This window comes from Cygnus atratus, chromosome 1 (genome assembly GCF_013377495.2).
Source record: "Cygnus atratus isolate AKBS03 ecotype Queensland, Australia chromosome 1, CAtr_DNAZoo_HiC_assembly, whole genome shotgun sequence".
NCBI lineage: Eukaryota > Metazoa > Chordata > Aves > Anseriformes > Anatidae > Cygnus > Cygnus atratus.
Window position 1 is genome coordinate 152203214 of NC_066362.1, and position 24989 is coordinate 152228202.

At 37.4% G+C, this 24989-nt stretch overlaps 1 protein-coding gene across 2 annotated transcripts in view; it reads right to left on the minus strand.

Annotated features, from left to right (window-relative positions):
- Window positions 1–24989, minus strand: part of PCCA (propionyl-CoA carboxylase subunit alpha) — a 284596-nt gene that overhangs the window by 222773 nt on the left and 36834 nt on the right. For both annotated transcript variants that reach the window (XM_035557044.2, XM_035557045.2), the window contains exons 5-6: window positions 17596–17709; window positions 16037–16090 (exon numbers count right to left, since the gene is read on the minus strand). In XM_035557044.2, coding sequence (XP_035412937.1) covers window positions 16037–16090; window positions 17596–17709 — 168 coding nt within the window. The remainder of the gene's footprint in view (window positions 1–16036; window positions 16091–17595; window positions 17710–24989) is intronic.

A 24989-nucleotide genomic window follows, 5' to 3' on the forward strand; every position in this document is an offset into this window, starting at 1 on the left:
AATTCAGGCTTGTTTGTGCCACAACAAATCTGGAACCTATGATTTTAATTACTGAAGAAAAAGAATTTGTCAATGCTTAATATATTAAGCATTTTTCTCTTGGTCTAGATATGTACCATTTGTACATGCTATGATACACCCTTATAATCCACAGAGAATTATATGGATCTCCACACACATTTTTTAATAGCCAGTTTAATTATTAAATAGGGTGTGTAGAATTAAAACTTATCTGTTGTACAGAAACACCACTATTCTCCAACAAATGCCAGCGTTTGTACAGCTGCCTTAGTAATGAAAAATCAGTGAATACAAACAGCTCAATTTTATTTATTTTTATTTCTTAAAGTCACCGTGATGCATTTGGGTAGTTTCATTATTCCCTCTAAAATCACACTGCATTCTTGTTTTAAGAAAGTATCTCCATTATTGGCTATAGTTATGTAGATAAAGTAGCTGAATGCTAAATTCCTTTAGAGTATGCAATTCAGAAAAGAAAAAAGAAACCCACAAGACATACCAACTATTTAATTCCTAAAAACATTTCCTTCCCTGCCTACCAAAGAAAATCTCAGTTATTTTCTATTATTTACAGATGACTTTACAGGTGGATTATGAGCAGTTACGATCCCTGTGCTTGGTAACAGTTTTAAGACTCAGGTTCAGGTTTTAGTATAGTTTGCAATTGCACAGCCTCAGTTTCTACATACTTAACGTAAAGTTACTACATTAACTATGATACCTGTGGCTTTGACTGTAATCTTCCGAATATGGTCCAATGTGCACATGAAACTAATCGTCATGCCATAGCTAGTTTCAGCCTCTTACTGTTATCTCCTCATTATGGAAATAAGACAGACATCAAAACATGTCTTACAATCAGATAGGAGACTAAACACCCAGAGAAATCTCAACAATTAAGTTTAACTCCTAATAGCAACATTATTTTACTTCACTCATTTCAGCAATAGCATTCAATGATCACACAATCATGGACTACAAAGCTTAATTTATCCATATCAAAATCTAATCCTCATCTAGCTTTTTCTTTTGCCAAATTCCATCTCCATTTCAACTCCTCTGACTTATCCTTGTAGTAACTTTTGTGAACAGATTTTTAGGAAGGTTCATCGTTCCTAGAATGAAATCCAATCATCAGATTACTTTATTGCACAATAACAGAACATGATGTAAAGCACATTATACTAGAAACTCCTTATAAGGAAATATTTTTATCATTTGAAAAAGCTCTGTTTTCTTCTGTTACTTTTTAGATGTAGTTGCAATAACTGCATTTTTTTTTTTTATAATATTGTGTATCGAGACTGACACGCCACTTATGTGACACTGAAAATAGCTGGCATTACAAATATTTCATGTAAGGAGTCATACATTTAGTAAGAAACCAGTCCTGCACTGAGTGATAGTATAGACATTCTAGAACTAAAATGTGTAAATTTAATATACTGTCAAAAATATTTTTTCTACTCCTCTGCTCTTCTTTACCTGGTATCAAATTCTGGCCACAAATTTTCAAGTGTCAGTTTAATACAACCTATGACAATGGATTTGTATATTTCTGCTTATTATACAGTAGTCAGAACCTAGAGTCAAACTGGACAAGAAGCAGAGAGCAGGCAAAAGATGGAAAAGGGAACACAACAGTTGGTTTTAACTGCAAGACAAGAAGAATGCCTGATGTTGAAGTCCTTATGAACAATACTTTTTCCACAGAAATGTGGCAGAAGAGGGCTAAATGACTGAAAATGGTATAGACTTCAGTTGACCCATGAACATGCTGCAGCTGCTTTAACCTTACTACTTCAATTCTATGCTGCAATGGAAATTTCAAATGGTCAATTCAATGAAAAATAATTCCATAGTTTTCTAGCACCTGGAGCTAAAACAATAGCCTTAACTATATTCAAAACATGATAAGCAAATACGTGATAAAACCACTTACGTAAGTATAATATATATATACTCAATTCCTTAAGCTGTTCCTTAGTGGGGTTTTTTTGTGCTGTGATGTGTGTGACGTCAATTTTTTTTTTTCCTTTTTAAGTAAAATCAAGAGTTTTATTAAATATTTGACACCAGAAGAACAAATACTGCCCTTAACACATTTAAGTTACATTTGAGAGGAAAACCACTTGCAAAAGCAACAAGCAAGCCACCAGAAATAAGCAGAGTGAAAACACTCTAGGATACCAAACACAAATCTCCTTTCAAGAGAATCTTTAGCTTCTTGCCGTAGGAGCTGTTTGAACCTCCCATCACTTTAATTGTGGAGGCTACTTAAGAAATTCTATGTCAGTCAGGACCAACACTGAAATACAACTATAGTAGTCCACTTTCAGATTTCTTGAAAACCCATTTAAGGATATCAGTAGGGGGTAAATTAAAGCTGTATGCATTAGGAAGCTAATAATTTGAAAAATGTACAGGGGCAATGAACCCTGAAGTTATCAAGCACTGAAATGACTAGAAAAGTGTTTTGTATAGTTTGAAATAGCTAAATAAAAACTTGTTGTGGAAAAAAAACCTAGAATCTACCAGACAACCTAACAATATTAACACCTGGAGTATAACAAAATCTTGCAGATAACTTGTACCAAAAAAGTGTGTATGATAACACATTATAGTAAAGAAACACAGCTAGCTTGTATGATATCAGAAGTCAATGCGCCCTTCTATCTACTCTACATAAGGACACTGTTACCTGAATATACTTTTGTCAAATTCTAAATCTTGTTGGACTCAGGTCTTCTACTCCAACCATCTCTTGCACAATAATTTCTCCAAGCATCTGCGAAAAGTTAGATCTTTCAAAGAACTACATTAGGAGAAAGAATTGCTATAATACTGTAATTGTTATTCAACATGAGGTGAAAAGGTCTTTCATACAGAATCTGGAGGACTTGAATCAAGAACTATGAAGTCAGAATGGAAACCATACTTATGTCATAACTAATGCCTCTACCATTCTCACAAATAGTTACAAGCCACTGAAAACCTCAGTGTGCACAACCTTCTAGGGAATTTTGGAGAGTTTTGCTGGCAGGTACTACAAAACCATTTTCCACCGAATGGACACAGGACCATCTAAAATCACTCCTCGTTGTTGGAAGCAACTGAAAATCAGGACATCTGTTCCTTGAGTCCTCTGGGCTTTCCAGAAGAAACAGCCAAGACATTCTTGAATGTAGAAAGACAAGAAAAAGAGGTGAACATGTAAGAAAGTAGCAGGACATGAGCTGAGCAGGAAAGGACAAAGAACAGCAAGATGTTAAGAGAAGGAACGCATTAACACTTCTGAAAATGTCACATATGTTAGAAATGAACAAAGGCATCCAGCTAAATTAAAAATGTGTGCCCAATGCAAGGCTTGAATATTGTCTTAATCCAAACACTGAAGGGTGAACAAAAAGAAACACTGAGGCTTATGTGAGGCAAGAGTCCCATGGAAACAATTAAGCAATTACATAATGAAAAATGTGTCAGTGTCTACACATACACGAAATCCAAATTAAAGTGATCTTAATTTGAGCATTCCTATCTTTTGGGTAATCTGCTTTAAGACAGCAGGATGCTATTTTAGTAAGATGGCTTTGAATTTAATCTTTGAATTTAATGCCATAAAGTTAAGCACAGCTTGCCAGCAAGATGTCTTACCCAAAAATCTAGGCAGAGAACTTACTCTTTCCAAGTTTCTAAGCTCAGCTGAACACCTCCAGGTGGGATAGGTGGAAGCACAACTCAGTAGCACTCCTCTTGCATGCCTTTGAAAAGTAAATTTACACGCTGGGTTCCTGAGCAGCCCTGACATGCTAAGAAGCATGCTCTTCATATACAAAAGTACACTTTCAGCTTTTGTATGTACAAAAGCTTATACAGTATTTGAGTAACCCCTTGCACAGAGAGTCATTTGCCCAAAAGAGGTCACAGTTGTATAACATGGGTGCTTTATTTAGATTGTTAAAACAGAATCTGTGAATAACAGTAGCCATCTTACAAAATTCACTTGTTTCCAGTTCGGAACCACCTTAAAAATAACATGTTCTTTCTGCAAGAGGAATAAAAATATGCACTGAAATAAAGCTATTTCAGTATCCACTACAGAAGTGATTCTCTGGTTTCTTAAAAGATGCAGAAGCTCATGTATACTCACTGCCTTCCCGGACTAGTATTTTGTGGGTTTTTTTTGTTTTTGTTTTTGTTTTTTTTTGTCCCAAAAACTTGATTAATGCCTTAAGTACCACATATGGCACAACACTTTTTACTTAAGCTCAGCAACTTGAGAAGTATCCTTTGAACATCGCAGTATGGGCTGCACAGGTGTTGAATTCACTAGATGCCAGCCACCAAAAATCCTCCTTAAAGACAAGGATGGTTATGGACTGCAACAATTTGAATGACAGGAGTCTGCCTCTCTCTTCACAGGAAGCCCCCATGGATTAGAAGTTTACATTAAGAACAAAACAACTCCCTCCCCCACAAAAAAAAAACACTAGTAGGAACATCTTTCATATTTTATTCAAAGTCAGATCCTGCTCCAATGATTAAAGAATCATTAACTGACTCAAAGCTACCTTTGGTGCAGTAAATAACAGCTTTGTCCTAGCATTCACTTATAAACCATTCTTACCACATCACACCTAGGTAGACACCAGCTACAGTTCTTATCAGTCAATAAAAGGATCAGAGCACCAAAAAGCTACAAGTCCCTGAAAGCAAACAGTTCACCTGCTTTCAAGACAACTATATACAGAAGGCAATGCCTCACAGTACAACTTAACTGTACCTAGATGGCAAGGACAACAGCACACACAGTACTCACCATTTGTTTAATTAGCCATCAGGAAGTAGATCAGGAGAGGACCTATTCTGGAGTAGGAAAGTCTTCCCATCAACAGATCTACAGGGAATCTTAACTAGTTCGGTGTTTTGAATGAAAGCACTCTTCATCGCTTCCTTATGTGAGCCAGTCAGAAGCACAGCCCAAAACTAAGGCATGAGGCTGCCAGTATTTTATGACAATAGCCAATATTTTATGACAATATGAGAAAAATGAAACAGTTCTAAATTTGAAGCATAAAATACTTGTGCAAGCTCTACTCAGGCAGATTCTTGGTTGTTTTTCTGCTGGTCTCAGTGCCTCTTTCCCATGCCTAGCTGTGAGTATCTCCAGCTTTCTGAGTACAGAACAGGGAAGAGTCTTAACCACATGGAAAAATATCTGATGAGTTTACCTGGAAAAAGTATAAGATTCCTCAGTTTCTGACTAAGTCAAAATGGGAAAAGTATCTTTTCAGCAACATCTATAGGTATGCTATCAACTGTTAGCTCAAACTATTAGCTCTTGGCTAGTCAAAATGACTGGATCAATTGAGGTTCTGAATTACCACTTCAGATTCCTTCTGTCTATTAATACAGTGGTAAAGGCATCACTCTTCCCAGCCTGTTTTGCAAATTAAGAATGGGAATTCCAAATTTGACTAAGGCAGCTATGAAATATTTGTAGCGTGTGAAAAATATTCAAATGATTCTGTTTTCTACAAACATTCTCATTTAAATGTATTTACCTAACGTTCAGATAGGCTAATAAAAGGGTTCCCAAGTGCTCACACAATGAACTGGCAGGTTTTATTCACAAGAACGTTCTGGAATATCTTTTGCTGTTTTTCCCCCATTCTAAATGTTTAATGCATTCCCCATCCCCAAACTGTATAATAAGTAGCTTGAATATAAACAGCGTTCACAATACCTTAGAAAGAGAGTGGGAAAGAGTAAGCACCAGCACTCTCTTGCTGGAGTTCTGAAGAACATGTCAGTATGATCCTAACAGACATCTGGAATAAAAATGCTTAGTTGTCTGCGTACATATGTAAATTCAGCAATATCTATCCTCTTGGACAGAAAATATATGCAGGACTCTCTACAAAGGAAAGCAGAATTTCACAGTATAACTTTCCACGTAGTGCTCTGTAAACAGTCAGAGCTGCTTGGAAAATAGCAAGAATATCATTCCGTCAAGAATACGTTTAGATAATTATATAGTTTTATTACCAAACTAAGCTGCTGCCACATGAAAGCACCCATTCCTCTCTTCCACCCCCCCACCACCACCCCCCAAAAAAAGCTACCAACCTTTGTCTTGCATCTCAATAGCCAAACACAATGCTACTGCATTCCAACATATGTATTTGCCATTATAGCTATTAACCACACATCTTCAAACCAAGACAAGACAGTATCTGACTAAGCACAGGAAAGAAAAAAGGGCTAGAGCAAATATTTACAGAGATCCCTATCATCATAATCTGATAGCAGGAAGCCATACAGCCTGTAAGATCATTTGTTTCTAGGTGTCCCCAAGTAACAATTACTTTCCTGTGCCACCTCTGAATGATTAAGTAACCTGGTTGGGATGTCTATCTAATGCACCACATTCTCACACTAAGAGAATGCCTGCCAAGAGAGAAGAATTTTGAAGAGAATAACTGTAAGACTGTAAAGGTAGTTACAAAGAAAAAGGGGTTTGATGGTAGAGCCTACCTACCTGTAGTAACCTTCTAGACATTATCTTTGCATTTTCCTGCTGCTCCATGCATTACTAATCAGTGACCCACTGGAAACTTCAGCACCCATTGAAAAGCCTGGCAGGGTATTTGGCTTTCAATTCTTCTACTCAGTTTATTCCCAATACAAATATATTCATCAGGCTTAGAAACAACTCTTGAACAAGGGCAGCCACTCAGCAATGAAATGTAAATTACTGACATGTGCTAAAACCTGGACTTGCCACTGCTAATGAGCACATTAAAGGAAAAAGCTCACTAGATATTACTGCAACCTTTTCGCTTAACCCTGTGTGTACTGAAAGCCATAATTTAGCAACAATTAAAGAACTTATCTCTAAACAGGAAGATGTTATTCAGCAGGTGCATGTGTCCTACACAAGTCTGATGTAAAAATCAAGATGGACAAATATGTAAAAATGCCTAATCAGAAACGTGTACAATCTAACTTTATTTTTAATCTAAGTTTCAAACTGTTCAAGAGGTCAATATAAAGAAATTTCCCCCTGCTTTGTTTGGGGGATCAAGGAAATTAACCAAATCATCTTTAAATAACTATGTTCATGAAATGGTTCTGTTGCGTATCGGTTTTGGGAAGCATTTCTTATAAGGAGGAGCAGCACAGGAGCACAAAACTGATTTTTCAAAAACAGATGAGGTACTTAAATCACTCTTGGTAAGGTTTCTGTTAAATAGTGTTGTAAATAGTTTGGTAAGGTTTCTGTTAAATAGTGTTGTGACTCAACTATAAACAGGTTAAAGAGCCCTCACGCTTTTTTTTTTTTTTTTTTTTTTAATTTTTCACTTGTTGCTGATCTCCACTTGGACATTGAGCTGTTGATCACAATTCTGAGCATGACCATCCAGCCAATTCCTTACCCATCGAGTGGTCCATCTGTCAAATCCATGTCTCTCCAATTTAGAGACAAGGATATCATGGGGGACAGTGTCAAATGTTTTGCATAAATCCAGGTAGATGTCAGTTGCTCTTCCCCTACACATACCAACACTGCAATCCCGTTGTAGAAGGCCACCAGGTTTGTCAGGCACAATCTGCCCTTAGCAAAGCCATGTTGGCTGTCACCAGTCACCTGCTTATTTTCCATGTGTCTTAGCAGGTTTTCCAAGAGTATCTGCTCCATGATGTTGCTGAGCACAGAAATAGGTCAGACTGGCCTGTAGTTCTCCAGGTCTTCCTTTTTCCCCCCCTTTTTAAAATGGGGATTATGTTTCCCCTCTTCCAGCCAGCGGGAACTCCACTGGACTGCCACAACTTCTCAAATATCATGGACAGTGGCTCAGCAACTATGTCTACCAGTTCCCTCAGATGCATCTCATCAGGTCCCATGGACTTGTACATCTTCAGGTTCCTTAGATGGTCTCAACGCTGATCTTCTCCTACATTGAGAAATTCTTCATTCTTCCAGTCCCTGCCTTTGCCTTCTGGGGCTTGGGCTGTGTGGCTAGAGCTCTTGCTGGTGAAGACTGAGGCAAGAAAGTCATTGAGCACCTTAGCCTTCTCCATACCCTGGGTGTCAGGGGTATTATTTATACCCTGGGATTATTAATGCATTAAAGGAACCTCCTGGATCACCTATGCCTTTCTTTGCTTTCTCCCCAACAGATACTGGGGTGGTTGAAATCCCCCATGAGGGCCAGGGCTTGTGAACATGAGGCTGCTTCCATCTGTCTATATAGGGCCTCATCTGCTCGGTCTTCCTGATCAGGTGGCCCGTAGCAGGCCGCCACTATAATGTCATCTGTCCCTACCCTCCTGAATGGCTAAGTTAAAGTGCAATGTTAACCAGCTCTAATGCTGTGAAACCTTATTCAACCCTGACATGCCTATATATAGCTCTGCATACTTTACAGCTTCCACTGTTGCTATGACTGGTGGACTCACACAACAATAAAAAATAAAACTGAAGTTGTCCCATGTTTCAACGCACCTTCAGCGACCAAATACATCTGGCATATTAATAGTGATACCCTCATCATAGAGAGGTAACTGAAACAGTTCTCACACCACAAAAAAAAATGGTCCCAGAGAGGTTGGACAACAACCTCCTGCCCAGAAAGTAATTTTGAAAGAACATGTGAATCCCCAAGTAGATCCTGTGGCATTCTGAACAAACAAGCAGGTTGCTCTGTTGTGGTAGAAACAATTCAGGATATTTGAAAGCTTTACATAACAAAATGCAATGTAACGTAATGGCAACATAAAAAATACTGTACAAGTGTTATATAAAAACCTGTGAAAACAACCAGGACAGACGCAACAATCCAAAAGGAAGCAAACAGCAGCATAAAATAAACTCTAACTTCATAAAACTAAGATTAAGTTCTAATATTCAATACGAATTCAAGTACTAACTTCAAGAAAATACTTCCTAAAATAAGATCACAGTCAAAACACATACTATGGAGCAAAGCACCCCAAAAATTCTGTCTAGTCCAGAATAATAGGCCATCTTCAGAAGCATGTTTTCATTTAACATCTTTCAGTTAACATCTTTTTCAACAGCTGACATAGAAATCACTCAAACACCTTAAAAAAATAGTTGCCAGTCATGATCAACCCTCATGAAGCTCACTCCTGGTTTCATTAGGAGTTATATATCAGAATTTAATCTAAAATACTGTCAGGCAGCAGGAGATATTACTCCCCTAAAACTCCAAAACCACAAGACCCAACTAAAGGAGGGTATAAATTAGGGATGAAGAGTCAGCAGAAAAAAGTCGCTAATGCAGAGGAAAAAAGCAAATACACAGCATCACTTACTGCAACATACAGGTGTCTTAAAGCTAAAACACACTTCTACAAACAAAACAAGATTTTTTTTTTCCCCTGTGACTCAAAAGCAATATAGCTTTAGCACAGAAGACATTTTGTATGTTGATATGCCTCCTCTCACGTAAGACACCACTACCGACAACAATACGTATATGAAAATACAGCATGGTGCCCACGTGGCAAACACCCTTCTTGGCTCGTGAAGAGTAATTTCGGTTGACAGATTTTATTCTATAACTTGCTGTAATTGGTTTTCAACTATAGAAGAGAATAGCAGTCAGAACTGGGAGATGGAAAATGGTGGAATGATGGAAAATGGTTCTATTTATCAGACACATTATTGCTTCACTATAATATTCCAACTCCATAGCAATACCAAAAAGTCAGCAATAGAATTAATTTTCCTGATATGCATATTCTAGTAATTACATATATATAATAATCTATATGTATATATACTATATAATTACATAAAACCTTAAGGATTTAGTCTGTAACATAAGACTACTGAATATAGATCATCCATTGTCAAAGTATAAATTAGCTCTTAAAAATGCAGGCAGAAAACAGAACTGGTTATTAATAAGACAGCACCAATTTGGCTGAAGCTGATGCTTCATCTGTTTAGGATTACCTTACCACAAAAGGTAAGGTATCTGCTTACCTTATCACAAAAATAAAAGTAAAATCCATGAGACAACAGGAGTTCTTATTTCAAAAGACATATCAACTCTTAACTGTTCAAGTCTAACCCAACTCCACTAGTAGCAACTGGACATTTAACACTAATTTAGAAACGGAGCAGACCCACATGACATTTTCAAGGTTACCATACTAACTTAAATCAATGATACTATAATAAGACAAATTAACAAATCACATTACATCAAAATGGATGGAGCTTGTGACAACCAGACAAGCTTGTCTGCATCATTGCAAAGCAATAGCAGAAAAAGGCAGAAAGTGGAAACAAACAATATTGCCTACATAAAAGGAAAATTACATAGCATTATGTTATTGCAATGAAGAAAAAATAGACATACAGTTGCTAATAACCACAAAGGTGGAAAAAGGGCAAGAACATTCTATTCTCACAAGAATTGATACCACAAATCAAGAAATAATGGATTTTTTTTTAATTTTTTTTTTTTTTTTTTTTTTTTATAGTTCAGATAGCTGAACAGGCTCTTTTCATTGGTCCCAGTGCCAGGACAGCAGTCAATGGGCACAAACTGGAACACAGGAGGTTCCCTCTAAACATCACGAAGCATTTTCATTGCTTTCCGGATGACAGAGCACTGGCAGAGCTTGTCCAGAGAGGTTGTGGAGATTCTCTCCTAGAAATCTTCAAAAGCCACCTGGACAGCCTGCTCTAGGTGGCCCGGCTTGAGCAGGAGTTCGGACCAGATAACCTCCAGAGGTCCTTTCCAACTTCAACCATCCCGTAACTCTGTGATTTTTCTAGCTCACATGCACTAGCAGAGGGCTAATAATGTCTGACAAACACTGCAGGTGATTTAATAGCTGCACTACTTGTCCCTCCCGTGGATTTCACACAACCTGATCCTGTAGGTAATTAGATTATTTCTACAAAAAAAATAAAGCATTTAATTGGGATTAAATGCAATTATATTAAAAAATATTCAGAAGCATTCCATCTCAGAACAGTAAGAAGTCTCCCATCAACATCACAGTCTCAGAGGCAGAACCCTTCTGGGGGCACCTACATCACCTGTTCACCTAAATAAAAACATTGCCTAACGTTTATCACCCAGCAGAAGCATGGTCTGCAGTCTCCATCAGAGCACCTGAAGCCACCACAGACTGCTTGAGCAGCAACAATATACTTTGCATGGTGGGACAGAATAGGAAACCCTCATCAACAGCTCTGTCTGCCCTGAGCTTTGATGTAATCCCTGCCATAAGCAGAGACAATTCCTGATACCAAGCTTCCAAATCTACTTCCCCTCCCCCCCCAACCATCACCTTTCAAGTCAGAAAGAATAAATGCCAACCACTTACTTGTACTGGCTTCCTATTTGGCAACCCATGTGGGAACAGCACATGAATCACACCAAATGCTACCCAAAAACGTAACGTACATTGAATCATAAAGGAATTTCAAATTTTACTTAGAAATAACGAAGTCATACACAACTACTGTAAGGAAACACTGCTGCCGCTAACAGGTTGCATTTTAAAAGGTGACAATCCCATAATTAGCTCTGTGTAGAGCTATGGATCCACCTAAACAAAGTTTCTTACAGGTCAGACATGCATCCCCTTACAGAAAGGAATATACTTTGTTCTTTGTTTTACCTTTTCTATCTCAATCATACAGCCATTTACAAACATGTGATTAACCACTTCTGTGTGTGTTGTTTGCCCATTTATTTCAGACAATATTTTTTGTTGTTGTTTTAATACCACCAAGAATGTTAATCTAGCTTCAAAGGTAAAGGAAAATAGCACTGGCTGCTTTGTTCTCCCCTTAGTTCTTCCCAACAGTAGTTGCTAAAAAGACACAAAAGACTTGTAGAAAGAGGTTTCACTAGGTATTCCAAAAAGATCCATATCTTATTCCAAAATTGTACCCTTCTGTCCCACCACGTGTATGGCTACTACTGCAGAGGAGGGTATTTTGGCAAAGCATGGGGACTAGAATTTTTTTGCTTGAAGAAACAATGTCAGGACAGCATTGTCAAGGCTGCATTCAAAAGAAGAATACTCCAGATTAAAGGTTAAACTTATAACCTTAATTCTTACCATTTATAGATCTATTTTATGCACAAATTCCATGGGCTTTGGGAGAAAATATATCACAATGCACCACCTGTGGAAGTAGGAATGTTACCATATACATGTCTACAAGTGACCAAAACACATTGAAGATGTAAACCCCACAAACTGGTATTTTTTCATACTATACTTTGCAAGTAAATAGTGTTAATCTTGTTCTTTTTTTTTTTCCCTACCCTTCTTCCCCTCAATAACTTCAGAAGGCATTTCTGTGGCAGAGGGGGAAGAAGTTCATTTGTGTTTTTCTTTTAAATAAGAGTGAACACTGATCCCATTATGAGTAACGGGAGTACAGAGTGACCACGCATCAAGGTTTGGGTTTCTGGCCATTGTCATAAAGCAAGAACATGCATAACTTCAACTACAAGAATAAGGACTCCTTCTTGCTACTAACTAGACCACAGGAAGAAGCGTTCAAACTGAAAGAATGACTGGGATGACCCAGTCTCACACTCACTTTCTGTCACTCTCTTCTCCCCTATTTCCTTCTTTATCCAGGAAGAAAATGAAGAAAAAAAAGAGTCACTGAGACCATGGGCCAATCCCAAAGCATTTGACATGCATGTGAAGAGGCTTGACTCATCACTCCCACCCCCCACTGTAACAGATGCTCTGTAGATTTGCAAGGAAAAGAAAATGGCAATTTCAGAAGAGTATCTTCCAACAACAGGCCAACCAAAAGGCTCATCTTTAGTCTCAAGGCTTTCCCCTTGCCAAATTTCAAAGGCCTGCTGCAGACAATGGCACTGTTAGAGCTTCTCAGAGAGGGTCTGCATCAATTTTGTGTAATGGGACACACTAAGCAAGCTAACCTAAATACAGAGGTCACCAGCAAGTTTTTAATAATGTGAAGAAAAACTGTTCTTGCATACCATTTGGCAAAAAAAAGATTAAAAATAAAAACTGCTAGCGTGGGCAACAGATTGACTGCACCTTAAGATTAATGTCAATATTGAACACTATGTGCTTATTCCACAAAGGAAAAAACTGCTTACATACCGATATATTGGCACACAAACTACAAGCAACAACTTATGCACTGCACTTTACAACCTCAATGTATACATCATTCTTCTAGAGCACTGCAAGAGCTCCAAGTTGGATAGCTCAGATTTCTGAATTAAAATTAGAAGCTAAGATTCTAAGAAACTACATTCACTTGCCCAGAACCACAATTTGTTCTTCTACATAATAACTAGTGTACCTCAAATACCAGCCTTAACTTAAAAGTTTTTCAAGAAATTTTGTTTTAAAATTGCTATCTGCAAGAAAACAACCTTCAGTTTTACAAAATCATTGACTGCCTTCCTTGACATAAATGCAGTGGATCCCTTTTCTTTAAGCTATCAAAAGCAACCAGAACAGATACACCTGGAAAGGTGATTGAATGCCCCAACTTTTCTTATTGGGTCACTATGAACAACGTGCCAGATCACATTTTAGAAGATTTGTTCTGGAGCCAGCAAATCATTTACTGGAAATCCCAAACATGTTTGTGTTCTCCTCCATTCTAAAAAGAACAACATTAAGGGTATAGAGAAGAAAAATAAAGAATGGTAATTTTTAGTACTCTAAATGTATCAAATTCTTTACAGGGACTGTCTAAAGCTGTCCACTTACTCCATGAATCGTTTAGATAACAATGAACAAAAAGACATGCCTTTGTTCAAATGACGCACAGTAGGATTACATGTGAACTGACCCTCCGTGCGTTAACTGAAGACAAAGCTTTGCTTTGAGCTCATTACCACTCCTACAGACAAAATGGTAAGTTTAAAACATTTAGTGTACTTCTCTGTTTCCAAATCTAGGTAGTCTTGTTTTAAAAACTATAGATATGCACCAAGAAATAAACCCGAATTTCACAAGTATATCACTACTTTCAGCACACACACAAAAAAATAAATACTATATGTGTAAAGAAAGGAGTAGGGAGAAACACGAAAATAGAACAAAAGCACATCCTTGCCAACTTCATAACAGTTTTGTAACATTTATTACAGGGCTTTAATAAAGAAGAGAAACAGCAGGCAAGCTTTCCTCCTAAATATATTAATCATGTTGTCTGGAAAAAAAAAAAGCCGTAGTCCTCAGTGATAAAAAGACAGATCATTTCACCAGTTCTCACTAGGGGTCTGATATTCTAGATCCTCTGACATGAACAGAAGCAATATTATGACTTAATTGAGACTTAAAATACTGCATTTGAGAAAGCAAAGCAGAACTCGTTTTACTCTATTTTTAGGGAACAGAACACACCAGGTTTGTGAAATTTAATTAGAAGCTATTTTGAGGCTGTAGCACCAACCCAAATTGAACATGTTTCTAGTGACCACGTTAATTCAGGAATTCGCTATTAAAGCATTTGAGTGAAAAGATGAGAAGGAAGGGGGAGGGGATCTACAGGAATGTTTGTTCTTTCTTCATTTCTACTTAATCCCGCCAAAAAAAATTGTTCCAGAATGTCATGTCATCAATATTGTAATTTACATCACCAAATAATAACCAGATTACAAGGAAGCATGCCCAGTTTGGAGTAATAACTATCAAATTTCAAAGTTTGGCAGCAAAATATACCACATAATAGCATGATCAAGTACTTCTGTTTCATTAATTATTTTTTTACAGGAACTGCCAACTAAAGCCAGTTATCGTGCTGGTGCGATCCAGTGGGAACATAATTTGTTATAAATTAATCCATGAATCTTCCCTCTAAAAAGACGCTCTGGTACACGAAGCAGAACAGAAAAAGCCGCTAAACTAGGGTAATCTCTTGCATGTTATTTTCACGTAGTTTTGGTAAAACCCAGCAAGTGCCAACTGTTTAGAACTCCTTTCAACTTTAACAGAATACCACCACCACTAAGCAACCAGCAGGACACATTCAGTATCACACAGAACTTGCATTTGTTTTTATTTGGGGGCTTTTAAAAAGCATGACAACTAAGCAGCATAAAAATCAGAGATTTCATTCCCAAATATTTTCCTTGGTGAGTGGGTGGTATTATCACCAAAGAACTAACTAAATTGTAACAGTCTATACTACAATTAGAACTTGAGCCAAAAGGAACATACTAAAGGAAGATACAGAAACAAGAGCTATTCTATTAATGTTAAGAACAAAAGATTTTATAGAAGCACATTCCTTGTCTGTTTCTACCCTGAACCAAAAAGAAAGGTAGAAATTACTCTTAAAAACAGTAACAAATTTCTCTTACTGCCTGCAAAAAAATAACAACAAATTAAAATTTTTTCAGCATTTCATGGGGAATGTGGTTCGGAGGAAATCAGTACAAAAGGCATGTATCAGTTTCTGTGATACATAAAAACCCCACTGAAGTAAAGAGATTACAAAAAAGAATTTTTATAGATTCAGATGTGAAGTGAAAACACCACCCTCTTGACTCACTTTTTGGTCCTTTCAGAGGATGCGGTTCTACAATACATGACTTCCAGCATAGAAACCAGTTTTTAAACAGCTTTCTATTTCCATCCTGAAAGCGCAGTTCAGCACCTTTTCAGGGCTGCTGATACAGCTGTTCACCAGCTGTGCTATGAGTCACCAAAATGATCACTTAAAAACAGATACTTTTAACTTAGACCATTTCAGTGACCCAGTTTTACAGAGCAGCCACAAACAGTACAAGCACAAGTGAGAATGCTGAGAGGTTCCTATGTCCTTAGTATAGCTCTTACAAACAGGCACCTCCCCTTTTCCCAAAAGAAAATACAGACTGCAAGTACACCCTTAAAATATCCTTGAAATCTGCCTTGAATTGGTATCTTGATTCCTCAGATGGCTTGAAATGAATATATACCACCCAGTGCATACTTTGCAGCCAAGCAAACAGAAACAACTTACCAAACGTCTAGCAAATTCTTTGTTTTCTGAAAGAAATCCGTATCCTGGGTGTACCTTTAAAAATAAAACAAAGAAGTTCAAGTTGATTGACTTCTGGAGCCAGACACCAAATTTGCTAACACATTTTAGATACTAGGGAAGGTGAAACAGACCAGCAAGCATTTAAATTAGTTGAATAACTTAAGAAGCTGTCATAACACACTGATTTAGCTGTCCTAAGTCAAGCTGTAAAAATTCACAGGTTGAACCTAGTTTTCTGAAACGAACATTCCTTACTTGACTACAAGAGAAAGGTGCTGTTTACAGAGACAGACATGCTCACTTTGTCCTTTTGCTCTTTTTAACTCCATTTTGCCACATTTACATCAGTGCAGACTTCTACATATATACTCATCCACACTCTTCTCAATAACCACTGTGAAGCACTCTTCACCCCAAAATACTTTTTAGCTCTGATCACAACAGCACTCCTAAGGTCCACAATCATGAGCCTCCAACCTCTAGCGACCCTTGCTGGAGAATAGCATTTACTGTCTCATTAGTATAAGTGATACATCCTTATATGCCCAGTTTGCTATTCACACCCCAGTATAAACCCTGTATAATTACTTGAGATGAGTGTGGTGGAAAAGTTTTCTTTTTGCAACTCATAAGCTTCTTCATCCGATATACTCCAACAGACAAAGTACAAGCCATTTTACTACTCTCTTTTGAGGAGCATAAGCAACTGCAATCTACTTTCAGAAACTCTGAGGGAAGGAAATAGGAGTCATTTTCTTTATATGGAAGTTTTGGGCCCCTAAAAGCACCATACCAAGCATCTCCTTTGAAAGGAATTACCCTGAAATGGTTTGGATCAGGATTGTAATTAGTGTTGCTCAAATACATCCATCAAATTTTACTTTAAAAATGGTGTCTACAGTAGCTCCGAATAATACATTTGTTTCATTGTCAGAACAAATAGAACATTAGACATGTGAACATGACTACACATTAGTTTTTCCAACTGATCCCTGGTAAGCTTTGAATCTCTGGCCAGTTTGGAGGGAGAAAGGCAGAATAGCTTACACATATAAATAAGGGCTGAAGTACATTTTGTAAACATCTTAAAACAAGTAATTACAGAATGCACCTTCTTGTAAGTACAATGTGTATACAAGTCAAAAACTGATTCAAACTAAGTTTAAGAAAGAGCCTTTTTTTTGGACACACTTGTAAAACATTCAAAAAGCCATTATGGCATATAAAGGGTTAGCGCTCAAAACTAATTGGGATTTTTTTTTCCCCTAGCAAATTTGGAAATGAACTGAAGCTGCTCCCTGGTGTGAAAGCTGAATCCAGCAGCCACCTGCAGGATCAGCAACCAGTGCTGCCAGATGCTACAAAGCCTTTGATTTCCAGTAGCGATTTCGGACACATTTAACTCATGTGACATGAACTAACTGGAATAGCATATTCAATCACTTCCCCCCCCACACACCTTTAAAAAAATACAAACTCTGGCTTTTCTGCTTTCTATATATGAAACAGCTGCAGCAGATAGACTCATTCAGACTCACAGCTTGGGCCCTGGTTTTCTTAATGACTTCCATGATGGCATCCATGTTGAGGTAGCTTTTGCTGGTGGGAGCTGGGCCAACACAGACAGCTTCGTCCGCCATTTTCACGTGAACCTGAAGAGGGAATATTCCACATTAACAGATGCTCCCAGCAAAAATAATTACCATCATCCTGAAATATGCACACAAATCTGATTGTTTAAGGATGATTTACATACCATAACCACTCTAGAATACACACTAAAATTGCCAACATTGACATACAAGAACTCACACAATAACATTAAATTTCATTTAACTCCAACCTTAAGTCACTGTCAAATGTTTTATTCCAGTATATTATTTTGAATTTGGTTAAATAAAATCATGACAAATACAATTCTAGCTTCCTATACTTATCATCCATATGTAAATTCAGTCTAAAAACTACTTTGTTACATGTAACCAGGGTAGTCTAATATCTTAATACTTAATAACAAACATTCATGACCAGTTCTAAGCAGGCTCCCCAGGAAGTTGGGGATAATTAGAGTGAATTGAATGAAGGGATGCAGTGAGTGTCCCTGCACAGCATCAGGTCAGCACCATGCACAAATTAAAGCCTATGACTAAAGAGTTCAATATCACTACACGTGAACCAGAAAATCTTGAGAATTATTTAAGCAGGCTCATGTTTGATTCCTGATCTATTGTATCCTCATTTATATGCATTTGTCAAACATTTTTTTAGACAATTCTAAACTACACAAGAGCAATAAATATTTTTACCAGGAATAATAAAATAGCTAGGTTTGAAGAAATGAGAACTCATTCACACACTCAGGGAATAAAAGTTACAAAACTTCAGTTAGATTGCTCTTCAACTTGTTTTCCGAGTTCAGAATTCTTTTACCTATATGTTTCCAAACAAATTAAGATACACAGAGACCCAAGAAACAAAAAAAGTTTCCCATTTTGCTTTCCTTTTGTAAGCTCCCTTCCAGCATGTATTTAGAGGAAGCATGCCATTGTTTAAACTGTGTAAGATTTATAGTAAGTATGTGTTAATAAGACTTGTCACTATACAGCTTGACGTTTCAATGCTCACCAATTTTAAAACTTATTTTTATGAAAGACACTATATCATCTTCAGCATGCTATACAGAACATATTTAAAAGGATGTTGATTTATAGAGTGAATCTTAACGTATATGAAGTTTAAAAATAGTTTTAGTTTATAAACGGAAATTTGCAAGTGGCATGAAGATTATTAGTATAACATACTAAGGTTGGAAATACTGTAGTTCCTACACACTATTAGCTCATTCAGAACAAAACAACAACAAAAAAAATCATATCTAGAAATAGTGACAATCAGTAGTCAAACAATTTTGAATAGTAAAATGAGAAATAAATATTCAGGTAGTGTATAACAAACGCATCTAACAAGCACAGGTCACTTGCAAGTGTTCACCTTTTATCGTTATTTTCACCAACTTTTTGTATACTTCTCAAAAAGTTAATCCAAACACCAGGAAGAACATTAAGTTCTCTTCTGGGAGCATCTTTTAAACAGATGCCCAAATACACAGCCAATTCAGAAGCTCGGAGTGCACACAACCTCCTGGAATCACCACATATTTCACATTTGAATAGTTATTCCTTCTTTCACATGGCAGTGATTTTATTTTATCATTACAGCATTAGCCTCACATTATAAACAAAGCAATACCAAAAGCCCTAAGCACTAGCACAGACAATTGTGCTGCAGGATTTTCATACTTTATAGTAAGAACACCTTGGCAAATTATCCTTCCTGGAGCATTAAGTAACAGCATGGCCCATGGATACCCTTATTTACATGATTGATTCATACGTTTAAAGTTGCTGTTCTGATTTCCAACATGTTCTACGTGTCTAGATGAAATTATTCAAACTGAAGCATACATGTTTTATACGACCAAAAGCTTCCTTATGTAACGGACTAAAATTAAGACAGTTATTTTTAAGCATGAAGAGGAAAGTCCCACATCCACACACTTCTCACACAGAGACCAACAGTTCTACTAGCACCAAAAGTAGTCATAAGACATTTTACAATCATTTTTTTTTTTAGATTTACTCTGAACAGTCTTGTGCACTTTTCCTCCACAATTTTCTTCCCCTTCTCAAGTGTTTTGTTACTTCAACTCTGCATTGCTTACACTTCCTTTCCCACATTCCCCTTTAATCTGGCAAATCCATTTCTCTTCATGTCCATTACTGCAAGTTGTTAGTGCCTTCTCAAGCTCACTGTCAGATCAGCCTTGCATGCACCCCAATATACAACACACACAGATATAACAAAACAACAGAATTGTAGCAGTCACTTTATCTGATACACTGCCAGAGCAGGAAGCAAATTTAAGACAAGAAAGAAACCTTCATTTCTCCCCATTAGCTCAAAACCTCCAGCTTTTCATGTTCCAATGACAGTAATTCTGTGGATCTTTCCATATTGACTTATTATAAATACAATTAAACCAGTCCACATATAATCCAGAGACAGAAATGCATTTCTTAGTGGATGTCACCTCTTTACCACAATTCCCATTTTTAAACACACTTCCTTTTACAATGCACTGTGGTTCATGAAGAATACTACAAATATCATAACATAAATACACTACAGAACTTGCAGCATAACATGTAGAAATGTAAATACACTAACCAGCCATAATAGCAGGTAAACATTACAAAAGCCATCGTTTGAATCTAAATGAGAGCTGAATCTTTCAGCTTTCTGCCAGGTGGCACATAATTCACACCATAATTCTCTTCTCTGCAGAAGCTAACTTATCATAATGCAGTATTTCTAGACAGCCCAAAGAATCCAGTAACTTCCCTTCTTCAAGCATTACAAATTTCAAATATTTTTGTTTTCAAATTCAAGGATTGACTTAAATCACACAACCCTAGGTATTCAGAACTTGTCCCTAGCTTACCACAGCTAACATTTCAGGAGAGTAATTTTTCCCTTTGCTGTTTTAGTTTAGAAAAACAATGTCAACAAAACAAAGAAGCAAGTCTCAGGAGGTTTCAGAAGAAACACAATCCCTTCATAAATACTAGAATTGACCCTGCAATCTCAAGCATGAACGGATAACAGCAAAGGGTGGAAAAGCAGACAAACTGAAAAGTGCTAAATGATTTACGCTGTAAATTTTCATCATGTTGGGCTACCTGTGCCTCAAAAGATACATTTCAAGCAACTATAAGGACCTGTTAAATTACAGAATACAAAAAAAAGTTATGACTTACTTCCATAAAGTGGTTTAATTTCTGTAGAAGTTTTGTATTTGAGATGTATTTCATAAGGACTACTTACACTGTAGTAATGACAGAAATATGAAAAGAGGTTTACTACATCCACTGACTCATCATTTTACACAGCCTCCATTTAATTCGAAAACTAAAGACTAAGTTTAGTCATCTGAATCCCTGCACAGGTTTCTTACACCTCTGGGATCCTTAACTCAAATCTGTAACGAACACCTAACCATCCCATTACAGGCTCCTCATCCTGTAATCTATTAAAAATATACTACGAATAATACTCTTAATTTAATAAGGAGTTCAAGAGTATTTATTAGGATGAACACTCTTAAACAGCGTAACTATTTTTAGGTAAAGGTTTTATCAACACACAGCTGAACAAAGACAACAGGACAATTTGAAATACCACAGTGACTTTAATGCACACAATTCTTCACGACCACACAGACCCAAGAATTAGCTCAAGTCCAACACTCTAGTAACTCAGAAGCAAACTGCACAGAAATGGCCACTCATTTCCCAGACTAGCTCAGGTACAGGAACCACCTTCACGGCAAGGCATCTGAACTACTAATCCTGCTAGATTTTTACACAGAAACAGCTTTGTGTTTCTTCACCGTGTTTCCAGCAAATAGGCACCTAAAGAGAGGAGTCCATCAGGGGTGATTATCCAGCCATTTTTGTCCAGGGTTGGTTCCAAGCTCCGTTCCAGGCCACAGCAGCTCTCAGGGTGGTAAGTACAACATGGGGTAGTAACAGTGGCAGTAACTATTTTGGAGATCATTTCTGTACATTGTGTTTTGGTATTTCAGCTGGATTTACAAATCAGCTATTGTGCCTGCACTCAGGTTTTGGTATCATATCCTAAGAAATAAATAGTCCTAGAACCCAAAATACTGGATATAAACATGACAGAAATACCCAATATCCAGTTTGCAGGAGACAATTTAGAAGGACTGCACTAAACTCTGGTTCTGGTGAGGCTGCACCCCAAGTTCGGTTTTGGGCCCCTCGCTACAAGAAGGACGTGGAGGTGCTCGAGAGAGTCCAGAGAAGGACAACGAAGCTGGTGAGGGGTCTGGAGAACAAGTCTTACGAGGAGCGGCTGAGGGAGCTGGGATTGTTCAGCCTGGAGAAGAGGAGGCTCAGGGGCGACCTTATCGCTCTCTACAAGTACCTTAAAGGAGGCTGCAGCGAGGTAGGGGTTGGTCTATTCTCCCACGTGCCTGGTGACAGGACGAGGGGGAATGGGATAAAATTGCGCCAGGGGAGGTTTAGGTTGGATATTAGGAAGAACTTCTTGACTGAAAGGGTTGTTAGGCATTGGAATGGGCTGCCCAGGGAAGTGGTTGAGTCACCATCCCTGGAGGTCTTTAAAAGACGTTTAGATGTAAAGCTTAGTGATATGGTTTAGTGGAGGACTTGTTAGTGTTAGGTCAGAGGTTGGACTAGGTGATCTTGGAGGTCTCTTCCAACCTAGGCGATTCTATGATTCTGTGAACCACAGCTGTAAGTACCCAGGTTACTGAAACTATGTTGGGACTCCTTTACCCTGGAGAGTGGCACCCACCTGACAGCAGCATGTTCTCTTGCCCAGCCATAGTCTGAATCCAGTGAATTATCCTCCTAATGAAGCTTGTATCTCAAATAATCATTTAGAGAAATCCAAAACAAGCTTAGTAGCTAAAACACACCTAGTACTTCTAGAGATGTTGTTTAGTGCAGCAGGATCAAGGTAACCTTCTCCTGTGTCATATAGGTGCTGCAGATTGCCAGTTGAAATTTGTATTATATGGAAGTCACATATGCATGCCACCCCCATTAAACAAAAAGGGTTTCTGGTATGTAAATAGAAAAAAAGAGCCCACATCTATGAACACCATGATGCTAACACAAAGCACTGAAAAAAATACTTCCAATACATATGCAATCTCTAAGGTAATGACAGACACCAGAATAATTCACAGATCCCTAGCATTTTTAATTATTCACTGACTCCAGAGTTTGTTACTTTCTTATGGATCTGATTCATGACATGACAAAAGTGCTCTCCCCCCTAATTTGCTTTATATTTATTCTCATCTATTAATTGCAAAAGGTAAAGGCTGATTCTCATGTGAGCCAGTGGAGGAACAAAGACATCTACATGTGTTTCCTAACAAAGTCCTTAATATCACCTGCACAGTTTTCACAGACTATTTTATACACTTCAGCAGTTTCTGATGTTTATCGTGTGACAGATGCCATTTACTTCAGTGTAAATGCCTAATTAACACATACACACACACACACTCCCCCCACTCCTCCATCTCTAAGGAGGGAGATGTCTGGGATTCCCTGGTGTCCCAGTTTTTCAGAGTAGGTCACCCTATTCATCCCTAGGTCTCAATACAAGTTGATATTCATACAGCAGAGACTGTTTTATTGAGTTAGAAGGTGCATTCTCCCCAGTTCTGTAGTTCCACAATTTATAGACAAGGAAACTGTTATATCTACATATATGTAGTGTTAATCAAACCTAAGAAACATTTAAAAAAACAATGAAGGGAACACTTCTGTTTGGTACACTAGATAAGATCTCAAGCATTGTTTAGACAAAGAAATCTAATCAAACAAGTCCTTCTTCTTTTATAGCTCTAATCAATATTATACATTGTAACAACATCGGTTGGTGTAAGTACATTCACTTAATTGACCCAAACTGCATAATACCACTCAGCAAGACGAACCACAATTAGCTCAATCCATAAAATAGGGCTAATGAGTAAATCCTTTGTTGTTTTTTTTAGTTACCCTTACAATCTCAAATCTTGCCAGCACCAGTGCCAAGAGAGACAAAATAGAACAAAAAGCTTGTGGTACTGAACAGTCAACTTAAAAAAAAAATAATCTAACACTCAAAAAAAGTTCGAATTCACTGCTTTGCCAAAAATACACAACTTTCAGACCTAAGTGTTCTTAACAGCTTTACGCTAAAATACACACCAAGAATACAACAAATCTGTGCACATAGCAAGTGTGCAGTATTCATACAGTCCTTGAAGTGCTGTCTGAAAAGAAATACTGCCACACAATTATAGCATTTAACCCTAACATGAAATAATGGAAACATTTCTAAACTGCATGAAAAGCAGAACTGTGAAAGCCATAAATAGCATAAATATCACATTTTCCACATTTATTTTAACTCAGCATTTCAAAAACCTAAACAAAAAATTATGCAAGTAAACAAGACAACCTATAGTCAGCATAAGTAGATTTTCCTGCAAGCTTATTTAAATACCTGCTTTGTTTCATTTTTTGCTTTTTTATTTTTTAATTGATGGCCCACAGATACAGCTATGTGACATTAAGATGAAGTCATTCTTCAGCAGACTTCAAGCATTTAGGTTAATGAGGAATATTTACTTAAGAGTCCCCTCCAAGACTACAACTACTCTCAAAACAGTCTATCCATTAGCATCTACAGGATCAGACCCTGGGCTAGCAGTCAGTAGCCAAGATACAAAAGAGTAGTTAGCACTCAGTTTTCCAACCACTCCAAACTTGGAGGCAGCAATAGCTTCACTAAGTAGGGGCTTCAGAAATCCACAGATCTCAACTAAGATTAAAGTGGATGGATCCAGGTTGAACTCAACCGTCCTTTAAAAGAAGGGACGCCAACCAGGCAAAAAATGTTGCATTTCTAGTTAAAGACTGAGAGCATGCACTTTTCAACACACAAAAAGATTCTCATCTGTTCATAGTCTCACTTATAAACATGAATTTTGTAACATTAGAAAAAACAAAAATAATCTTGAAATCTTGATGGGAAAGAAGGCTTCTCCATAAGAATTTTACTGCAAACGGTTCTGGTGTTTTACCCTCCAGAAAGAATTAAGACTAGGAACTAGTAATTTAGTGTGCCTTATATAACCTTAAGACCATAGAACTGAAACCATAGAACTGAAGTTTAGCCAGACCTCAGTAGCTGAATGTAGTGGGAAGACAATATAATTAGGTTGATTAAAACAAGGTGGTTTTGTGGTTGTTTTTTCTTCAGACCTTGAAAATTGAAGATATGGTGTTTCTCTCTATAGTGTGTTCTGGAACTTTTCTAG